The sequence below is a fragment of the Lycorma delicatula genome, chromosome 2, assembly GCF_047948215.1.
Source record: "Lycorma delicatula isolate Av1 chromosome 2, ASM4794821v1, whole genome shotgun sequence".
Taxonomy (NCBI): Eukaryota; Metazoa; Arthropoda; class Insecta; order Hemiptera; family Fulgoridae; genus Lycorma; species Lycorma delicatula.
Window position 1 is genome coordinate 111795218 of NC_134456.1, and position 23697 is coordinate 111818914.

Genomic DNA, 23697 nt, shown 5'->3' on the forward strand with positions numbered 1-23697 from the left:
TGTTTTACTTATGTTTTTAAACCAATAAATTTTAATTATATAAACATTTAAAATGTTTCATCTCAATATCCTGATCGAGCCGCGAACACGTGACAGTATTGTACATTTGCTACACTTAAAGATTAGGAATATATCAATCATTCAAAAAAAAAAATCACATTACTTCTTTTATAATGACATTATACATTGATGAAATCTAATAGAAGTTTCAGGAAATAAAAGTAAAATATTTTAAAGGAGCATATCTTGTAAAGGTACAGTACAATTAATTTAAAAAAAAAATATTTTATGAACATTAATATGGATTTCATAAACACATGACTGCTTTTCAACAGCTATTTTTAATTTTACAACTTGAGATTTGTAATTCTCTAGGGTAGAGATAAACCATCAGTTTTTCTTGGTATTTGTAAGTCATTGGTAGTGCTATTAACTGTATCTTCAGAAATTGGAATATTGTGGAATTAGGTTAATTACTAAAACATGGTTTAACTCTTACTTATCAGTACAAAAGGCAGAGGGTAAAAATACAAATCAAATTTGGTTAAAGCATTATTCAGCTTGAAAGTATACAAAAACAGCTACTTTGCAAGGAAAAGTTTTGGGTCCTGTGTGATTTTTATAAATGACGTTCTTTTCTTTGGTTGCTTCTTTGCCCATAATAACCCCCAGTATTACTTAATTTAGCAATAATTACATAATTATGTAAACACTTTAAAACTAATTAAAAACATTAATTAATTAAGTAATAAAATTCTATTAAATTTCTAAAAGTATTAATGAAAATGTGAATTGGAAATGTTATATAAATGAAATAGAATTTAGTTACTGTCTTCAGGTTGCATTATAATTAGTACTTAGAAATACATTGTGAACAAATACTGTTTATGCTTTATTGTGGTTTGTGTAGCTCATTTAGTACTTATAATTGTTTGGTAAATTCATTGAATGCAAATGAAATTTTGTAGTAAAAACAGTTACAATTATTACCTACTCTAGTTATGTTGTTACATTAAAAAAAAATTAAATGAAACAAACTTTAACATCTTCATATATTCTGTAATTGGTTTCTTATTTTTAAAAACATTATGAAAAAATTCACAGTAGATCAGGTATAGAAAGAAAAATCCCTATTAGGGAGGATTTCAAATAAAGGATGCTTACTATTCCTATCTAAAACTTTCTGTAAAATTCTTCAAATTTAAAAAAAAAATTATTTTCATTAAGAAATATTTTATTATGTTAATAAATTTTTTGGGGGGTTGAAGCAATCCAAGCTGTATCTTCTGTTAGTTTATTTTGTTATATTAGTTTTATTTGTCTGATAATATTTTTATTATATTATGTTTAAATTGTAAACTTCTTCGGAAAATAATTAGTTTTTGTTGATAAAATAAATTTGGCCCATAATTGGCATTCACAGAAATAATTCATAAATATATTTTATTTAGAAAATTTGGGGAAAGTCTTTTGAAAGGTGTAGCTGGAAAATAAAACATTTTCAGACATATCTATCTGAAACTTTTCATTCATTTCGATTTGTTGAACATATTCCTTAATTGTGCCAGATTTCTCTTTGGACACCTGCATATGTTGGAATGAATCAGTTACTTGATTTTTAACACACACAAAATAACAAACTGAAAATAATTTAGAAATGCTTGAAATTGCAAACAGTGTAACAATTATAAAAATAGTAATAATAATAATAATAATAATACTTGAAAAATTATACCAAATTGAATTTACAAATTTAACTAAAGATGTAGATAAATAACCTTCAGGTAGTTTATGAGTAGGATAATTTATTCTGGTTAGCTATTGGATAAATTTCAAAATGTCTTCATTTCAAATTATGTTAACTTTTACATTCCCAAGCCTCATTCTAAATAATTTGCTATTCCTAGTCTGTTATTAGATATACATATACTTTTTTAACTAAATATTTAATAGTGTATTAAAAATATTTTTATATTTATAAAGGTTTTAATTAAAATTCAAGATTGAATTTTAATGATTACCCTAACCAAAGACTGAAAGTAAACGGCAAATTACTTATGCTTAATTAGTTATGATTAATGTGTAGTTTTATTAATAACAGATTTAAAACTAGGCAAGTTTTAATTAAAATTCACAAGTGAAGGCCATCTAAGGATCCAAAAACATGGTTTGATTTCGAAATTCTGTTAAATTACTCTTCTTGTAGTTTCACTTTATCATTGTTGTATGTATAACGTATTACATTTTTAAAGAAAGAGTAACCAGAGAATCAGTATGACATGATCTTGTTTGGTGCAGTCTTAAAATTACCATAACAGTTTTTTAGAATTCAATTTAGGTCTTATTCTCTCTACTAATATATTTAGTCACTATTCTTCTCCCTTTATAGTTATAGGGAAAATTAATGATAAATTTATATTTTAGATTGTGTTTATATGTATTATAAATATAGATTGTTTGTGTATTATAAAGTAAATCACCATGATTGGTTTTACAGGTGCATTATTTGATGTGTCTGTCAGCAAATTATGCTCATATTAGAGATCATGAGAAGTTTCAGGAATTGCAAGAACTCCAGTATTTAGCTGATCCAGATGGTTTAGCTGTATCAAAGGATCGTTTCTAGGATACAGCACAAGAAATCTTCAGAGAGGAGGGTCATCAATGAATAAATATTTATTTTAAATCAGTGTTGTGGCTGAAATATCTTGCATGCAGTATTACATTTTAAAGGATTATGTTCATTTACTATCTTAAGTGTTACGCCAATGTAATGAGGCTGACAGATAACTATTGATTTTATTACATCTAGTATTCAACACATTCGTACTTTGCTGACAGTGCCTGTGCAAGTGCACTCTTGATGTATTATATATTCAGTTAGTAGAAGAAAATAATCATTGACTCAGCTGTTTTCATTTATTCATATAGGTTTGTTTTTCTTGGTCCATTATTAATTCTGATGAGGTCCGATCTACAGATACTGTATATGAATTTTGTTTAACTGAAATATCATGTTGTATTTTAGTATCAGATAAATACTTGCTGATTCAATATTTTAATATTAATTTTCTTTTGATCATTCTTTTATACATCTTATTTTTCTATCAGCCAGGAACCTTTTGTACTTTTTCTAATCAAATTTATACTTTGAAACAAAATTGAATGTTATCACAAAATATTCTAAAATATAATGTTGAAAAAATTGTTTTACAATGGTAATTAAATTTATAATAATTCAGAAATTATTTTGACATATTTAACTCATACATATTATATTAGCTCACACAAATTAATCATCAGATAATTATCAGAAGAGAAGTTAATAAGTAATAAATTGTTCAGGTAATGTATTGAAGAAAAATTACAATGAAATGTAGACATTTTATCAAGGAAACTTACATTATGTTTGATTTGGTGGTGAATTAACTGTTTTATGGTTTTTTATTTGATACGAGTATGGAACATCTTTTGTACTAATAGACAGTACATATAGCTGTTTAAATACTAAGCTAATTATATTATAGGTGTTAAATAAGTGCCGTAATAAACTGCAACTTTTTAAATAGTAAGCTTAATGTATACTTCTTGAAAAGGGTTTCCAGATATAAGCTATTTGGTTGACAATAATAAAGAGTGACTTATGGACATCGAACAACATCTACCAGTAATATACTAATAATAAATGTATTATATTGCATTATAACATTTAAACTAAAATGTGAAGATACTACATCATGTAGGAATATTATATTGAAATCATTTTAATGTTTAACTTTGTGTTGAAAAGATTTGTCAGTAACAATTATATTTAGTCCACTTCTTATGTGGAGTTTTTTAATTTACCTTATTGCACAGTTCAGATATGTATATTTGCCGGTTATGTGTATAGAACCATTTATGTGAATTTACTAACCTCTATTGCAGAGAGTTTGCATCTCAGAATTTCATTAAGATTGTTCTAGATTTAAATTCTGTCAGGTCTGGTATTATTTCTTGTGCTATAAAAATTAATATACCGTATTTCTACTGATAAGTTAAACTTGTTTTGTGAATTTATCATCTTAAAAAAAAGGTTTTACCAAAAAAATTAAGCATAGTTTATAAAATGTTAATCTTCTATGATCGCATTAAGGTTAGAAAAAAACTAAGGTTAAATTTTTCTAGCAATCCTCAGGTTTAGTTTGATGGAATTGTTGAATTCTATTCTCTTGCAGATAAATTTTTACACAGTAGAGTTTAATATATAATGAGTATTTATTGAGACTTGGCGAGGAAGATTTTTTCCTGTACTGTTTATGTATGTCTTATAAACATTTTTTATCATTACCCTTGCCTTTCACCCATTCATAAGGTTTTTCCTAGGTAGAGTGTTTTTAAATTAGATATACATAAACTGACCGACTGTAATTTTATTAACAGGAGCTGCAAGATAAGTAATAATATTAGAAAATTTTGTAATCCTGCAGGAATTCTGGTGAAATTAATAATGGGATTTTAATTAATTTATGTATCAGTTGATTGAGTAATACCATTTGCTTGAACAAAGTATTTGCAGTATCAAAATTGTTTAATATTACAGCATTACTTATTTATTATTGCTGTTATTATGAACAAAAAATTTATTCTTAAATATTTATTATTATTTATCATTGTAAATTTGTAGTGGTTAATTAAAATTTTTATAATTGTATTAATTATATTTTTTATTGTAGGATAATCATATTGTTGGCCATTATTTATAAAAAAAAATTAACAAAGATTAAAAAATGTTTTTTTAAAAATTGAAATAAGTAACCCATATAATTCTTATAATTAAATTTAAGTTAGAACAGGTTTGATGTGTATATGCTATTCTTTTTTCACAATATATACATTTTTATTTTTAATTATAAGAATTTTAGACAATCATTTTTTATAAAAAAAGAAAGTTTATATTTGTTTATGTTTGTACATATGTTATATATATATATATATATATAAAGTAGAAATGTGTGAAAATGCATGTGTTGAAAAAAAAAGTATAAAAGGTTCTTCATTTATTTAAGAGTTAGCTGCTGATAATCGTCTTGTAAATTATTACTGCATATAGTCTCTAAATAACATACTCTATATGAGTGTAACAGTAGCCTACACTGACCTTTCTCTCTCAAGATTTCTTGTTTGTTAATTTTTTTGTGTTATTTATTCTACATAGTTTTATAATATTAAACGTGTGTATGTATGTGATTGTGTATGCATGCGCTTGTATGTTTTTGTTTTTATTTCTAAGAATGAGTGCTTGTAAATGTGTATGCATGATTTATAAAATGATTTTTTGTTTGAAGATACTGAATGTATTTCTTCAAATAAAAAAAATTTTAATTTGAAGTATTTTTTCAAGAAACTTATTCGAATACATTTTTATAAATATATTGCATTAAGCTTTAAATTTATTCCATCCATTTATATGTGATACATAGAAAATAATATTAATATATATTCATATCTATCATTACAGTAAGGTATATCATTTTATAATCAATCATAATATTATATTGTAACTTACATTTTTCTTCGTAGTTAAGACGTGAATATTCTTAGAAATACAAAGGGAAATCAGAAAATAAGTTTTTCAACTCCTGTGTTTTTAATAATTTAATTGAAATATTTACACTTTTTGAAAAATCTGTATTTACACATTTTCCTGTTATCAATTTACTCTCACTTTTGATTTGATTCACTTATTTAATTCAAATTTTATGAATCAAAGTGAAAATAGGAAATTGTTGATGTAACCATTTTCACTCTTCATGCTTCACATCATTATCTCACTCTTATCACTTTCCATGTAAATGACTATCAGATCAGTAATGGAGCATCCATGTTTCATCCTCACTCCTAAAATTCATTACTTTTTTTATAATGGATAAAATGAGTGAGGGATGCATGCATATAATTTTCTTATGCTCTTCTTCTGCCAAGGACTCCATTCCTTTCAGTACGAACATACATACATTACATTTTATTTACATGTGTATTCTATATGTATTACATTCCATATGTATGCACATATTGACCAGATTAGATATTGGAACTAATTTTCTGATTACCCCTTAACTGTTAAGGGGCACAAATTAACCGTTAATGTGCACAAATGTTTAACTTGTTTTTTGACAGTTTTACTATTTTAACTCTAAATTCAGTTAGTAATGCTTTTTGAAAAGGAAATGGAAAAGTTATACAATAACAGAATTGTTAATTAAAGAAAGAATAGATTTATTTTTTTTTTAATTCAAAGTTTGGCTGGTCACTTCTTCAGTAAGTTTTAATAAAAATAAGTTTGGTTAAAACAGAATTACTGTAACGTAAAATATAGGAAAAGATATATAGCTGATATGTAACTTCTGCTGATTTTAACACTCAGCAGACACTATAACATAGATTAAAATATAATGTTTTTAGAAAAGAATGAAAGATAAAGGGTTAGTGTATTTTTTTATATTTAATGTGGTTATTTTTTACAAAGGAAAATTGTAATGTTCAACCATTTAATTCAGTTTAATTAAATTTAGCTTCTACAAAAAGAGCAAATGTTACTTGAGGTCTTTACTATTTTCTTCTTTTTTTTTTAATAATTTTTGTAACCTTTTATCTTGAAAGCTGTAGCTTGAATCTTGGTTATGATTGTTATTTTGCTCACAACTAATATTCCATATGGTATTCTAGAATAAGCTTTAAAATAGTGATGAACTTATAAATAGCTAAACTAACTATTTTGATAAAAAATAATGTATTTAAAGAAAGGTTCTTATCTGGTTATAATTGTAGGCAGTTTTTAGTGCACACATTTTATTGAATACTTTTTTCTGTAGTACTACACTGATAATATAAGTATTGTATATTTATTTATTAACTCAGAAGTAAATGGCTGCCCCAGATCAGTATTTGCATATTTCCTGATATTCAACATTCATGATACCGAAATACTGGACCCCAGAATGAAATGAATTTAACTTCTCAATGGTTAGTGATTTTTCTTTTCCACCTGTAATATACTTAATAGGCGAATTTAATAAATACTGTACAACTCCGCTTTAATGTGGCCATCTAGAAACAACTGTTATATCTGCATTGCAGGTGAATTGCAGTTTTTGAAATTATAAAAAAAACAATGCCCAAAAACAATGATTAATATTATAACATGTTAAAATATACTTCTGAATGTTATAATTAAAAATAGAGTATTATGGGATAAAATAAAATGCAGAAAAATAAAAATACAATTCTGAGTATGTATTATACAGTTATTACATTTTTATAGCTGGATTTAATTTTCATTATTTTTTTATCAGAACAGTAAACTATGGTAATTGTAGTTCTTAAGCACTTTCTTACATACCTTAACTGAAAATGCAGTACTGCAGTTACTGATTTGAATTCAAAATACCATAAAGTAATATATGTATTCCTCCCTTACTAGAACACATTATTACATTAACACAACACATCTGAAGACACTGGAAAAGATAAGTGAACGTAAATTTTTAATATTGTTATTTTATATTTTTGTCTTCCTGTTTATACAGTACAGCTACGTTTAATTTCACAGAACTAAATGTATTAGCATATTTATATATTCTGTCCAATTTGTTACTAAACAGGTTTATGTTCAACTAATAATATAAATATTTTTTTATGTCTGAGCATTTTTTGGGGGACATCCTTCTATCCTTATTCACATTATTTTGAATTGCATTATAGGAGGATCATACTGAATTTGTTTTTCAGATTAATTTGTAATTGTCTCTGTTACACCTATCATAAACAGGATTATTACCACGTTTGATAAATTAATAGTGCCTTCAATGATCATTCTTAATTGCTATTGAACGTAATTTTAAGAATTCCTGTTTGAAGTCTAATTATTTAATTTATCAGATTATTTGATAGTCTTTTCCATGTTACTATACTACAGTTTGTAAACTTTGAACAAATCTTCAGTATTATTTTAATAAATTATATAGTATTTTCAGTTAGATAAAAATTAAGATTAATTGTTTCAGTTTCATACAATTAAGATATGGAACATCCATCTCTTCATAGATTACAGTATGTAAATTCCTAAATATCTGCTAAATTCCTTCTTGTTCTGTTTTTTCATAATTATATTAGAACAAATGCAAAAACAAACTATCTGAATAGTTGCAAATCTCTATGCCAGAGTGGTAGCATCTTCACCTTTTATCAGTAGATTTATAGTTCGAAACTTGGTCAGGCATGCTACTTTTTTTTTTTGTATGCATATTTCCTTTATATGTCCATAATTTACCTTTTGTGGTGAATTAAGAAATGAAGAAAAAGTTACTTAAATTTAGATACAGCTTTTTCAATTTTTTTCATTTGAGGAGGGGAAAGCTCAACCAGCCACTGTTTGCCTGCACAGAATGACAGTGTCAGACTCTCCTCAATTAAAACCCACCCCCACTGCAACATGCGAAGACTGAACCTGCAAAAAAGCATAACTCAATCTCCAGTGCAAATTGTACAGCCAGAAGGAGACTGTGAGATACTTGTCAAGAATCAATGGAGCTACGCCCATCTGTGACCGGTCGTGGAAGAATGCACCTTCCCCACCATAAACTGTCCCTCCATCCCACAATAATGCTTATTGCCATGACGTGAACAGGATGATAATTGGACTGAAAGGGGCAGCAGGAACTCAATGGAATCCTACAGGTATCGACGAACACACCTACATCGGTACGTGAGCAGGCGCCTCCTACCCCTCTGCAACTTTCCCTGCAATGATGCTCCTCACCATTGTAGAGAGAGTGTTCCACTTTTTGGTGGAATCGAGCATGACACCAACAATATTGTTTTGTCAAGAGGGCCTGTCACTGCCACACACTGCACTCTTGAATCTGTCCACCTATCGCACACGAAGTTAACCAAAAAAGCCTATACTTAACATCAACAAGGGTACTACAGTATAGGCACAAGTTGTCTTCATTGCACCCATACTAAAACAGATACAACTTGAAATGCCTTGAGTGGAATTGGGTTAAATAATCAACATACCCGTAACCCCTTCTGACCACGGCGTGACATGATTAATTAATTTAAATGTTCATCTACTCTCCACTGTTGTTTGCCACTGGTTCAAAAGAATATCGTAGGATAAGGTCCTTCCCATGACAGCAACCATCCCTGAATCTGGCCAACAGGTCCATCGGCAGCATACCGGCAATAACAAGAACTGCCTCTGATGGTACAGTCCTATACCCAGAACAGATTCTCAGAGACATCTTTCTCTGAACCCGCTCCAGGGTCAGCCTAGCATATTCAGTGTTGAGGGTCCTTATCCATGCAGGAGCCCCATATAACATTATACAGTTGATGCTTGAGTAAATACACTGTTTAGATGACCTAGGATTGTGTTCATTGCTGAGAAGCCTATTCACCTTGGGGTTTGACTGCTACTTGCCAAGGTACTTCACTGAAGTAACGGGAAGCACAGTCACCTGCACCCAAAAGACAATAAGCCTTAGTTTCTGTTTTCTGGCCATTTCCAGTACTGTGGTTTTCTCCGGGGCCAGTTCCATCCCTTTATTGAGCAGGCACTCAGTGACTAGCTCGATAGCTTTGTTGCCCCTGCCTATCATCAACAGCTTAGTCTTGGCCAGGACCAATTTGTTAGCAAAGGCTATAGAAACATCTTCAGGGAATGCGAGTCTGAGGACCCCATCATAGACTATATTCTACAATAGAGATTCTAGAAAGGAGCCCTGCAGCACACCTTGATTGACCCTAATAGATACATCACTTAAAATAATCAAAAGTGTGGCTAACAATATGCAGTAGAGAAATGGTTCTTAAATATTTATTCAGAATAGCTTTTCATGAAGAAAAAATGACTACTTCATCAGTATAGACAACAGTTTTAGGTAATTGTTGAAATTATCAATTAATTAATAATAAAACAAATAAGCGAGAGAGTTTATTTTTTCACAAAGCGAATATCTATTAATTTGTTGCTTTTCACTCTTGTATGGCTGTGTTGCATTTAAATCACCTTAGTTACAAAAGGTACTAGTCCCTTAATATATTTTAACAGAGGTAGATGTTTCCCTAGAGTTGAATTTCACTAGATTTGCATTGCTGATGAGTGTGCAGTGGGATTTGATTCTGTGAAGAAACCAAAAATTTCCACACATAGCTTAGAAGAGATGATGCTAGTTTTCACTCTTGAATCAATAGCTATGCTGTTTTCAAGAATGATTGCATCAATTTCAATTAACCTAAAATTATCCTACTGTAGCTTCAGTTAGATTCATACAAAACAAAGTGTTCTTATAATAGTGTGTATTACATACTATTGTCACATTAACATAATCTATTTAATCAACTTTTTTTCTTACAAATAAATATGTTTTGTTTTGTATTGCTTATCATGATGTACAGGGTCAAAAAGCTTAGATAAATCTAAAAATATTGTAGTTACAGGTTTACTTCTAGGTTTATGTAATTTTTAATATCTGTAAATTATTAAATGTATGGATGGGACAAATAAAACCGACCCCAGCAAATAAAAATTTTAAAATGAAAAGCAATATTAAATTACACATTTATTGATTCTTGATTACAGTGCTTTTGAAAAAAGAGATTTTTACAATGTTGCAATGTAATTTTATTAAAGTCTGTTCAAAATGCTCACCACCAGCCGCTATCTAAAATTCAGCACGGCAAATCACGTTCAGAAAAACTTTCTGCAATCTAACTGAAATCCTATCAATTTCTTGTCATGTTGTCTTTCAATTCTTCCAACATCCGTTTCTTTCAGATAGGCCCACAGTTAAAAATCGCATGGAGATGAGGGTAACCACAAGTTCTTACTAATTGTTCTGTCCTTTGTGAAATTTTAGTGGATTTGAGTGAGAGGCTGATCAGAAGTGTGGCAAGTTTCTCTGTCTTGTTGGAAGTATCCATAAGAAAGTTGTTCTAAAATCATTCTAAAATTACGCGTAAATTCTTCATACAGTCATAAATAGATGTTGGTATTAACAGTCTCCTCAAAGAATATTGGTTCGATGATCTGGCTTCCAGAAATTGCACACCTAACACAAATTTTTAAATCATGGAGTGGTTTCATTTAGGTTTTGTGTTCCCCAGTGTTGCATATTCTGTGAATTAATGTAGGCTGGTAAATAGAACCATGCTTCATCTGTTGAAATGAAGAGAAAAGGATCAAGGAATCCTAAGCTAGTATTCTGTAAGTGCCACTGGTGTAATTTACTCATTTATCCCTATCAAGTTGTTTTAATTCATGCACAACGTTCACACAATAGGCTTATTATTTCATGGTAAACCATGAATTATACAGTGACGCTATATTCAAGAAACTCCTGTTTGTTGGGTTAATCGTCTTGTTAACTTGTGAGGACTCCTTCCAGTATGATTTGCTATATCAGCAACAACTAGTGGAGTTCGAATAGTTGATTGTTTCTTTCTGTTTGCATTGGTAACAGAGCCAGCCAGTTATTTGCCACTTTTTTACTAAAAATTGAAATCGTTGATTTTGCAGAAACATTAGTGATAGGAAATGTCCCTTGAAACCTTTCATAAACCAAATTTATTGAAGTTGTGCGAACATATTCTTTCACAATGAAAACATGATGCTCAGAAAAATACACTATAAAGCCAAACAGTACACTCACTGAATGGGAGAGAATGGCTGAAGGTTTATGAGTAAGTCAATGACCTTCAATTAATACGCATGCACAACAAACAGACCATCTTCTGACACAGTATGTGTCAGATAGCTGAGATCGGTTTTATATGGTCCATCCAGTATTTAAAACTTAATTGTTAAAAACAAATTTTATTAGAGTATATGTAATATTATTTCATACTAAAGCTTTTATTAAGGCTAACATATTGTAATTTAAAAAAAAATATATATCACATTTACACAATAGGTTACTAAATAATAAGGCTTTTAACAATTTAAACTTCATCATTTTGATTGACAGTTTACAATATTTTTCCCACTATATTTTCTAAATATTCTCTGATTTTATATATACTTTAAATGTAGTATAAGTGACAAAAATTTTAATAATTTTTCTCAGTGGAGGAAAATTTGAAATTTGTACTTTTTCTGGTGTTGTGATGGAGTCATCCCCATGACCATTATCATCTGACTATATACTTATATTTTTTTTTTTTACAGATTAATATGATAAGGATCTCGTTTTTAGATTTTATGTTACTTTTTTTTGTTTTTAATTAAACAATAATATATCTGACCAAATTATGAGACCCTTTTCCACTTTACTTCATTACAAAATGGGACACAATCCCATTTTTATATATACTTTTGCAAACAGTTTCTCTGTGATGTTATTGTAAATACAGTTATTTGATTAATTATAATTTTTTTATTATATTTATTTTTATGTATTTGAATGGTAGCTAATATTAGATAATATATTTTATAATAATTGGATAATGTTATATTGTAAAATAACTCAACAACTTTTGTCTTTAAATTAATTTTGTTAATAATATTGGACTACACTGGAGCTTCCTTTACATTACCTAATAATAACTTTTTATTGTTATTTGTTAATGATATTATTTTAATATTTACATATCTGATTAGAGGTTAGTGTTTTTTGACTTATCAACTACTGATATTGTATAATGTTTTGTTTCTGTTAACCCTTTATAGGGCACAACTCTGGGGCCTAAAAAAATTTTTTTTTTTTTAGTTGGCTGGTGGACTTAGGCATTAAATAATGTACTTCCATCAAAATATCATAATTGGACAAAAATTACCTAATCTGTGGCAGTTAGGCCTTGGTACATATGTGTACCAAGGACCATTCACGGTCAGTGCACTTACCATGTGGGCAGTGGTACAAATGTATACCATATAAATTTTTAGTCAGTTTTTGTAACATTCTTTTTTTATTTTAAAAATAAAATAAGAACAAGAGAATTGCTAATCCAAATCTCTCTTATCCATAAAAATATTATTAAAAAATATAAAATAATAAATATAAATAAAACATATAAAATAAAATATCAAAAACATACATAAATAAAATATGAAAACCACTAATTTATGATGCCTGAAGTGGAATGAAACATTCTATACATAACCCTACTTTGAAGCTGACACATTATTCTTAAACACATTATTTCCTTTACTGTGCTGCAATATGCGCATCTTGTTCCAGTTGCTGGCAAGTGTTCACCAACATTAGTCAACTTTATAACATTTGGAAGTGTGGCCCGCCCATCAGGATGATCTCTCTTACTCCCTCTTCCACTTTGAGTTGTTTGTCCAGGTTTCATCTGAATACAGAAATCTCCAATCAATTCATCTGCCAAACGGGACCAAAATTTTAAATGTGTGAAGTGTTTGCTCTTTGGCTGAGCCGCTTTTGCCACATACTTAACAAAAAAAATGAATTTACATTTGATGTATGAATAAAGTAATGAAATAACTTCATCCACCATCGCCGAGATTTCCAATTTACATTATAAGCATGGTGAAGCTGGTCAAAGTGATCAACTCCACCCGTATATCTATTATAATCTTGTTTGCAGGGCAGTTGACTGTTTCTCGTACTCCCTATTTGTTTGTATGAAACACTTGAGTTTGCTCTTCAGCATTGTGCTAATAACAAACACACATTTTCTTCCTCTGTCTTACCATTTTGAAACAGTCCTCATTTGTAAATGGGGATCAATGCTAGAAATGGTTCCCAATTTTAGCAATGGAGACCATTCTAGCAGTTGTCCCCATTGCTAGAATGTGCCAATGTAGGCACATTGAATTGGGCAATGTCCCCACTTCTAGCAAAGTCCATTTTGCCCATTTTAACTTTTTTGTAATAATCGTTTAATCAGTTCAGTATTTGAAAAGAAATTGCCAAAGAAGAGGTAGTAACTTATCCTCTCAAATGTGTTTGCCATCAACTTCATAATCACTCGCTCACTGAGTGAAGTTTCAACAGAATTGGTGTCTTTACCCTCGTACATGTACATTTCCAAGCAATAACCAGTTGTGACGCAGGCTATAACCCACATCTTGAATGCCCTTTTTATTGGGTTCATTGGCATGTATTGTTTCAAGAAGCTTCTTCCCTTAAACTTCATCATTGATTCATCAACTGATAGGTTTCTAGAGGGATAAAAAATATTTTGAAGATGGCATTGAGATGGTTCTGAAACAGCTTAAATTTATATGTTCTGTAATCTGGATGATTTTTATTAGGCAGTTTGCAATAATCATTTAGATGAATGAAACGTAAAATTTAAAAAAATCTTTTTACTGGCATAAATTTGCTGTTCTACAGTTGTAAAAGTTCATGTCTGCACTCTAGTAAAGGCATATACTGAAATGAAAGCCTTTAGTTCTTCAACTGACAATCTGAGTTGTTATTTTTATTTGCATGTAGATTAGACTGATTGACAATGTAAGCCAAAAATGGCAATGTCATAATTAATGAAAAAACTTTTAGTGGACTATGAAGGTCGACTTCAACATTTTCCTTGATTCCAAATGGTTTGTTACACTTAAAGTTAAAAAACTATTGAGGTACTTACCCAACTTTAATCCAATGAAGGTCTTCATTACCAGCATCATCTTCAATGATAATGTTGATTATGATCACATTTTAACCAACTGATCAATCACATCACCTTCAGCAATAGACTCTTCAACAAATGACTGTTACACTTCGTCCAACTCATTAGAAAAACCATCCACAGATATATTGATAGGAAAGTTATCGTCTGCATTAGAATTTTCATTCATTTTTTCTGTTATGTATAACAGTATGTCGTCATCGTTAATACTTTTAGGGAAGCTTGTCGCCTTATCTTAAATTCAGACAAAGAAACCCCATTTAGTTGAAAATAATGACAATACAAATAAAAACAATTTATGTCCAAAATCTTAAAATAAGAAATAAATATATTCACTTTCAAAATAATAAACAGGCTACTTAGAAAAGAGGTCAGCTTCAAAAATTCATTAAAAAGTAGATAGATTATTTGTAATAGATTTATGATTTCATATTTCACAAAATTACATTTTGAATTTTTGTATATTAAAGTAAAATAGATTTTTTTAGCATATACAGATGCTAGTAACATTCTGCTTACAATAAGAACAGAACAGAGGTATAATTTTTTGAATGCCTACATGCATCATGCAATGATTTAATTTATGCATATAATTTAGTATGATAAATTTTAAACCTCAAATTAAAAAAGAATATTACATTATATGTTAGGTTTATTAAGTTTCGATAAATTCTTTCAGTAATCTCAAAAAGGAGAAGCACTGATTTTATTGTCAAAAAGGAAGTAACATAACCTAAGTTTTGTGCAGTTTCATGATTTCAGTTTTATAACATCTTGTTGACAAAAAACTCCAAATATTTCTTTATATCATTTCAAACTAGAATATTCAAGGATGCTTTGGACCTAATTCACTATACTCAAATTGTTAGTAGGTTCTGTAAATTGCATTTAAAAAAACGTGTAAACAATACTTCATTTATAGGTTATCTGATAATACATTCATCCATAATTAAAATAGTTTCTTGAAATCCTTAAAAAGTAATACATAATAATGAAAATATTTTCCTATCATCTATTAACTTATATTGTTAAAATAGAAGATATTGCAAACGTACAATCAAAAATAAAACACTCCCACAAAATGCATGTATTCATCCATCGGCAGACCACTGATACAGTGGCGTATCGCTTTTAAGTCAACAAGCGATCTAGAAACCATAGTAGTTGGAAAATTAAAATGTGATTGTTCCAAAGAGCATATGTGAACAATAAGAGTCAATTTATATATCATTCTGTATGCACTGTGACCTGTAATATCTGGTGGTACAAATAGGTGCCACGGACCTATAAAGGGTTAAAAGTTATTACAAAATCATATGACATGACATTCGTTAGACAGATCAAACATATTACAATTTTGCAAATGTAATTAGTTTTATGTAATTCTTTAGTGCTGTATTTATTAAAAAGATATCCAGTTGAACTTTGTTAAATTTAGTCTTTAATTCTTTTAAACTTCATCATGTTTGTTCTGTAAAATGATGACTATTGTCACTACTGTTTTGTTAATGCTTACATTTCTTTATTATGTTTTGAATTGGGTGTTGATAATATATAAAAAAATATCAATTTTTATTGACTAATTGACATGCCCAAGTGGTTTTAGAGAAACAGCCAAACAGCCAAGATTCATGTTATGTAGTCGACAGAATGAAAACTAATTACAGTATTTTGTTTTGAGAAGATTTTGTAATGTTTAGTAAATATAAATCTTGTCTATATAAATTTTGTGTTACAAACATTTCCCCTCTTCGTAGATCCAACATGTACAATGTGTAGTTTCTGACATTAAGGGATATATTAATTCTTGTTTTGTACTTCCAGTTGCAGTTATTTTTATGGCTGTATCAGATAAAGCACGTGAAATATAAGGCACAATAGTTGGAGTAAAATAAAACTTTATTTTAACTCTGTTTTACTTTGAAACAGTGGTATTTATAGTTGTTGCTTTAGTGACAGTATCAATTACAGGGCTAAATATCAACTGTTTTTGGTGAGATTGGATTGCTGATATTGGTACACTGTATTCAATGTACACAGGCTCAGTTAAAACCTAACTTGCCATTCCAAGAATGGTTAGATGTTTTCACACGTGACATTTCTTGTCCTTGTCACTTACGGCCACAAAGTTTATGGCACATAAACAAATAAATGTATACATGAATTTAAATAAATGTATACATGAATTTCTGTAAATGGCATAAATATTTCATAATATTCATATAATAATAATTACAAATTGTGATGCAAATTTAAATGTGCTCGTGATACATTGAAATGAATGGCTTGCAAAGTTGTGTTTCTGTTATCTTTTTGGCTGTTTTCTCTAATTTTGTGAGAGTGCAAATATATTTGTAAATTAATATATAAGAGCAAAAATATTTTATATTGTTTAAACTATTTTGTATTACTATTTTATATCTTTTTGTAATAAAATATATCACTGCCAGAAATTCATTTATTTTGTTTGTTTTTCTAGAGTCCTTAGAATAAATTTGCTGTAAATCCTAAGAGTGTTGATATTGGTTTTAACAGGTAAGGTTGTAAAGATAAAATAATTAAAAATATTTATCTTTGTCAAATATGATGGGGTAACCTGGTGAGAAAACATTGTTTAATAATTCGCAAATTATTTGAACACTGATAAATATAATTTTTATTTCCTAACATGCGGTACATGATTTTAATTTGTTTCTTTATTCTGAAAATGAATATGAACTCAGATTCTTTCTATCGCCCACCATATTTGAAAATTTTTTAAATTTTAATTAAAGGATTTTTTTTTTCTTTTTTCAATGTATAGTTAGCATTTTAAGCCCTTATATATTGTATTTTGTTAGCTAATTTTTTATTGTTTGACTTTTTTAACATAATTTGTAAACTATAAATACATAATACTTGACAAAGAATTAAATCATATCATAGTCACATATTATAACATCATATCTAATACCGAAAAGTAAGCCTTCATTGACCAGATTAATCATGTTTGTGCAGGTCAAAACATGTAGCTGATAATAGAGCTTTGTTGTTTGTATTAAGCCCTGGATTTAAGTATAACTTTGCGCAGTCTTGTTTGTTAACACTGCAGTATTATAATGCCTCACAATTGCGTAAATGATGTGGATGCCTTTTGTTATGTATGTGGTGTGTTTACCGTAAAATCAAATAGAAAAAACATTACACCTTTAATTAAAAAAGTATATCTGTATTTTCAGTGTAAAATTGGTGATCAGGATAAGACGTGAGGTCCCCATTTACTATGCACTAATTGTTCTGTATATTTAAGAGGATGGCTGAAAGTTACACAAAAGACTTTGCCATTTGGTGTACCTATGGTTTGACGTGAACCAAAGGATTATGTAGCTGATTGTTACTTTCATTTAACAAGTGTGTCTGGAATTTCAAAAAAATCTAAACATATAGTAAAATATACTTCATTGCAATATGCAATCAGGCCTATACCTCACAGTGAACTTAATCCAGTTCCTGAGCCACCTGTGAATGTATGTTTTGAAAGCAGCAATGAAGAATCGGGCAGTACTGAAGAAGACAAGAATGATTTTGATTTTGAATTATCTTTCAATAAGCCACATCTTATATCACAAGGTGAATTAAATGACTTGATTAGGGATTTAATATTATCAAAAAATCAAGCTGAACTGTTTGGATCAAGACTGTAAGCTTGGAATTTACTTTAAAAAAATACAAAAATTTTGGGCTTTTGAAGCCGACAAAAAGAATCTCTCAGTACTTTATTGATGAAAATAATTTGATTTATTGCACAAATATTGGTAAGCTTATGTTACACATGACAACTAAATAAACCTGAGGACTGGGGCACCTTTTCATAGATTTGTCTAAGTGTAGTTTAAAAGTGATTCTACTACCCAATGTAACAAATATCCTTCATTACCAATCGCTTATGGCATTAATTTGAAAGACATTCTTGAAAAAATAAATTATAAAAAACATAGCTGCAACATATGTGGTGATTTGAAAGTTAGCTATTTTGTTAGGCATGCAGTTAGGGTATATAAAGTCCATGTGTTTTCTTTGTGAATGGGACAGCTGCACCAGGGATAAACATTATGTTACCAAAGAGTGGAAGAAACGAAACAACGTAACTCCAAATGGGAAAAATATTATTCATGAACCCTTAGTTGAACCCAAAAAGATATTTTTACCCCCTTTCCATATCAAGCTAGGACTAATGAAAAATTTTGTAAAAGCAATGAAGAAGGATAGTTATGAATTTTTGTACATCAGGCAGAAATTTCTGAATGTAAGTGAAGGAAAAATTAAAGTAGGAATATTTGTTTTTTTTGTCTCAAATAACAGAGTTGGTCAAAGATGTACGAGGGTTATTTTTTTTTCAAGGTCCGATCGGTCGCAAAATAAAATCGGTTGAACCTTTGCGCATATGTGTTGCGCAGCGTCTCTAGTATAGCCTTCAATCATGCCGCGTCACTTTGTTTAGTTCTGAACATACAGCTAGTACGTAAACATGTCTACAACAATAGCATCTCCCGCTAAGTGTGAAGTGCGTGCAGTAATTCGATTTCTTCAGGCTGAGGGTTGTAATGCAGCTGAAATTCATCGACCAATAAGTAATGTGTACGGTGAAAGTTCAATGAGTAACAGCAAAATGCGACAATGGTGCAGGAACTCTAGAGCAGGGTGTACAGATGTTTATGATGCAGCGGTCAGGGAAGGAAGCGAGTGTCAACCGATGATCTCGTTGAGCGAGTGAATGAGGCAATTCGAGAAAATCGTCGGTTCACAATTTCCGTATTGAGTGATTCGTTTCCTGAAATTTCAAGATCAGCTCTCTAAACCATTGTGAGAGAGGTTCAGTACCGCAAACTGTGTGCGAGATGGGTTTCCAAGATGCTGTCCGACCATCACAAAACAATGAGAATGGACGCCTCCCTAACGTTTCTCCAGCGCTACCACAATGAAGGAGAAGATTTTTTGAACAAAATTGTCACAGGGGACGAGACATGGGTCCATATTGAAACTGAAGAAAGAAAAGAACAACCCAAAGAGTGGATGCATTCTCATTCTCCCAGTAAACCAAAGAGGTTCAAGCGAACCTTCTCCAACAGAAAGCGTTTGGCTACTGTGTTCTGGGACCGGTATGCAGTTCTCTTGGTGGAAATCATGGAACATGGCATGACCATCACTACAGCCTCATACTGCGTGACTCTTCAACGTCTACGAAGGGCAATTCAGAATAAGCAGAGAGGAATGTTGTCATTAGGCATTTTCTTTCTCCATGATAAAGCTCGGCTACACACTGCAGCTGTAACAAAGAAGCTCCTGCAGTATTTTCGTTGGGAAGTGTTTGATCACCCACCATACAGCCCAGACTTGGCTTTATTTGATTTTCACCTGTTTGCTCACATGAAACGCTGGCTAGGATGACAACATTTTGGCACTGACATCGAGCTGCAGACCAGTGTAGAAACATGGCTGAAAACACAGGCGGCTCCGTTCTATGACGAGGGTATTGGAAAGTTGGTACCACGCTACGACAAATGTCTAAATCGGAGTGGCGACTATGTAGAGAAATAGCGTAACTATGTAAGTACTTGTTACAAATAAAAAATTTTTTATTTTCACTGTGGTTTTAATTTCGTGACCGATCGGACCTTGAAAAAAAAATAACCCTCGTATTTAACTCGATGTTAAATAATGTAGAAAGTGCAGCTTGGACTTCATTTAAAGATGTTTGCAAAAATTTTCTCGGCAAATAAAAATCCAACAATTACCATGATATTGTTAATCAGCTTACTTCATACAGAGCTATGGATGTAATATGTCTTTGAAAATACATATCCTCCACTCGCATCTGGATTTTTTCCTGGACAACCTTGGAGGCGTAAGTGATGAACACTGAATGTTTCCACAAAGACATTTTGGTGATGGAAAGCTGCTGTAAAGGGAATTGGAATACTAACATACTAGGCGATTACTGTTGGACATTAATTCAGATGTGCCTGAAGCTATTTATAAAAGAAAAACATCAGCGAAATCATTCAAACAGGTATAGCCATGCTAAATTATAAATTTTACAGATTTTAACTATATTTTCCCTTAATTTTTTTTGAAGTGTAATTTATTTAAAATTAAGGGTGGTAGAGAAATTGTATTTACAGTTCTATAATGTACGCAAAAAAACAATTCAAGAAATGGTATCACACTTAGAGAAACATTAAAATATTTTTTTTTGTCTTATCAGTATAATCATACAAAAAGAAAGGAACAGTAATTACTCAGTGGTAAGCTAGTCTCTGCTACTCATAACAATAAACAGTTCTATTAATCCGAGTTGTTTTATTAACAAACAACTCAAATAACAAATTATTATTATTTATAATAATTATTATTATCATTATTCTCATCGATAATATCCTTACTGACTTCACTTACTTTCGGCAACATATTATTATCATTCTAACATTTCTTCTTGCTACAATTATTCTCATCAACAACATTAATATTTGGTAATACGCATTCATTATTTACACTACCATCAATATTTGGCAACATATAATTGTTATCTTCATATTTCTTATTATTATCGATTTCATTATCTTACAATGGCAACATATTTTCGCTATTTACACATATCTTACTATTAACATTATCAGCATTAGTATTGCTATTTCCTATAACACAATCCTTTTTATTTGGCAAATTATATCACTATCTCCAATATTTCCTTGATTATTAATTTCAATAAAATTTTTAATCATTTTTTCCTTATTTATTTCTTCATTCCATCACTAATTTTTGTCAGCTTACTAAAATTAGTTTGTATTTCATTTTAATACTCTGTAATTGAGCACTATTAATATTAGTTATTGGCTTAACATAATTTTTTTTTTTTTTTTTTAATTTCTTGTCTTCTGACGTGGGATTTGTTAATAAACAGTAGACCTCGCCGTCCTTGACCTCTACCGAACATCTCTGTATTACAAGTCCATTCAGATTCCGGTATCCTAATACGCCTACGCCGTTTTTAATGTTTTCAGTAGGAATTTTAATATTACACGTTGCATTTGCTTTAGTATCATTTAATTTTAATTCTACATTCTCATTTATTACATTATTATTTACATTATCCTTTTTTTTATAATTTTTAATATTATTGTTACAAAAATTATGATTCGACGATTATTTTTATTTTTATAATTATTATACATTGGCAAATTATAACTATAATTAACAAAATTTTGAATGTAATTATCTTTTGTTTTGGGACAGTGCATTAATTAATTTTAATAATCTTAGATTACGTTCATCTATTTCAATTAAAACTGTATTTATTGATTTCTTCTGAGGCTTGTATCCTCTAAATAATTATCGGTGTCAAAATTATCATAGTCATCTAAACTAAATTCACCGAACATAGGATCATATTCTTCGTCTAATTCATCATCACTTATTATTCTTACAGTCCATGTATTTTCTATACTATATTTATTTTTTAAACTAAGATCATCTACGTCTTCTAAATTACAATAAAAATTATCGGTTTCAAATTCCACATCTGACTCTTCATCTATACATAATTCATTGCTTTCGATTCTTCATACGATACATTATTTTCATTTTCCAAATTATAATAAAAATTATCGGTTTCAAATTCTTCAAAGCTAACTTCATTTTGTAAATAGAAATTGTCTAATTCATAACCTGTATCTTCAATACTAATTTCGTTTTAGAATTCAAAATAATCTAATCTGTTAAATAAATAAATTAATTTGGTTAATAAATAAATATGGTTAATAATAAATCTGCTAATAAATAAATTTAATTGGTTATCATATACATCTTTAATTTGGTTTCCTGTCATCTAATATATTATTAATCGTTTATTCGGAGGTATTGCGGAAATTTGGGTTGTGATTTTCATACGAGTTTCTTATTGTATTTTGGATTGGGATTTTCGGTTTTTTGGGGGTTGCGGAAAGTGGGTCATTGTTAATAATTAGGTTGCGTGTAATTGAATTGTTGTCTAACTGGAAAATTAATTTCGGGAATATAGTTCTGGTAGTAATTTGGATATTGGTTAGCATATTGCGGCATTTGTTTTTGGTTGAATTTAAAATTATTTGGATTTTTAGCAGTAGCGATGTTTTTAACGTTACTATTACTACTATTATTATTTGCAAAATTAAATTAATTTACTTTAAATTAGAAATCCTTAGCGACGCACTTAACGCTTCGTTTCAATGATTGTTTAATAAAATTTGTTTTATGTCGTTCCATTCATGAACATTACTACCTCTTATTGATTTTAAAACTGGTGCTTTAATCTTTGTTAAAACGATAAAAATTAAACAATCATTCTGAAAACTGTCAGGGTTATCTCTGACATAGAATTTAGTAATAAAATGTAGGTGTGTCTTATGCAGAAGATAATACCTTTTTATTCCCATTTAAGTTAACTTCCATAACAGAAAAGAAAATGCTGGAAGGGAATGATTAAAGAATGTCAGAAGAAATGGTTAGAATGTGGACAAATTTTGCTAAATATGGGTAAATATTACAACAGATTTTAATCAGTATGTTCTTTTTCTATGACACTTGTAATATAATTATTTGTAAGATTTAGTTACTTAAATTATTATTTAAGGTAATTTAACATTCATGAAGAACTGGCTTGCTGGTTAAAATACTTTCTACTAGAGTTTACTATTAAAATTAAGCATTCATTATCATCAAAAAACTGTTGGCAAGACTTCTTAATTTAACCGTTACTGTTACTATTTTTTTATCATAATTTCGAAATAAGTGTGATGGCTCTGCTATATCCGTTATTCACTGCTTATTCTGTGGGACATATGAATGAGTATTGATATCTCTTAAAATTAAAAAAAAAAAAAAAAAATGTTAATAATAAACTTAAAGAATTTCATCGTTATGAACAAGTACTATATTTTCTATGAAAAACACTCTTCAAGATTACTATTTAATAAAATATACATAACAGTGAAAGTGGATAAATGAATCTCATAATACCAGTTCATATTTGGAAATGCTGAA

The 23697-nt window shown here is 29.5% G+C and overlaps 1 protein-coding gene across 3 annotated transcripts in view; it reads left to right on the forward strand.

Moving 5' to 3' along the window:
* M6 (neuronal membrane glycoprotein M6) overlaps positions 1-17097 on the forward strand; it is a 41441-nt gene extending 24344 nt beyond the window's left edge. For 2 of the 3 annotated variants that reach the window (XM_075356082.1, XM_075356079.1), the window contains exon 6: positions 2498-17097. In XM_075356082.1, the coding sequence (XP_075212197.1) occupies positions 2498-2626 (129 nt within the window). In that variant the 3' untranslated portion in view covers positions 2627-17097. The remainder of the gene's footprint in view (positions 1-2497) is intronic. The other variant, XM_075356080.1, reaches the window with a different exon arrangement.
* The last annotated feature ends 6600 nt before the right edge of the window (positions 17098-23697 follow it).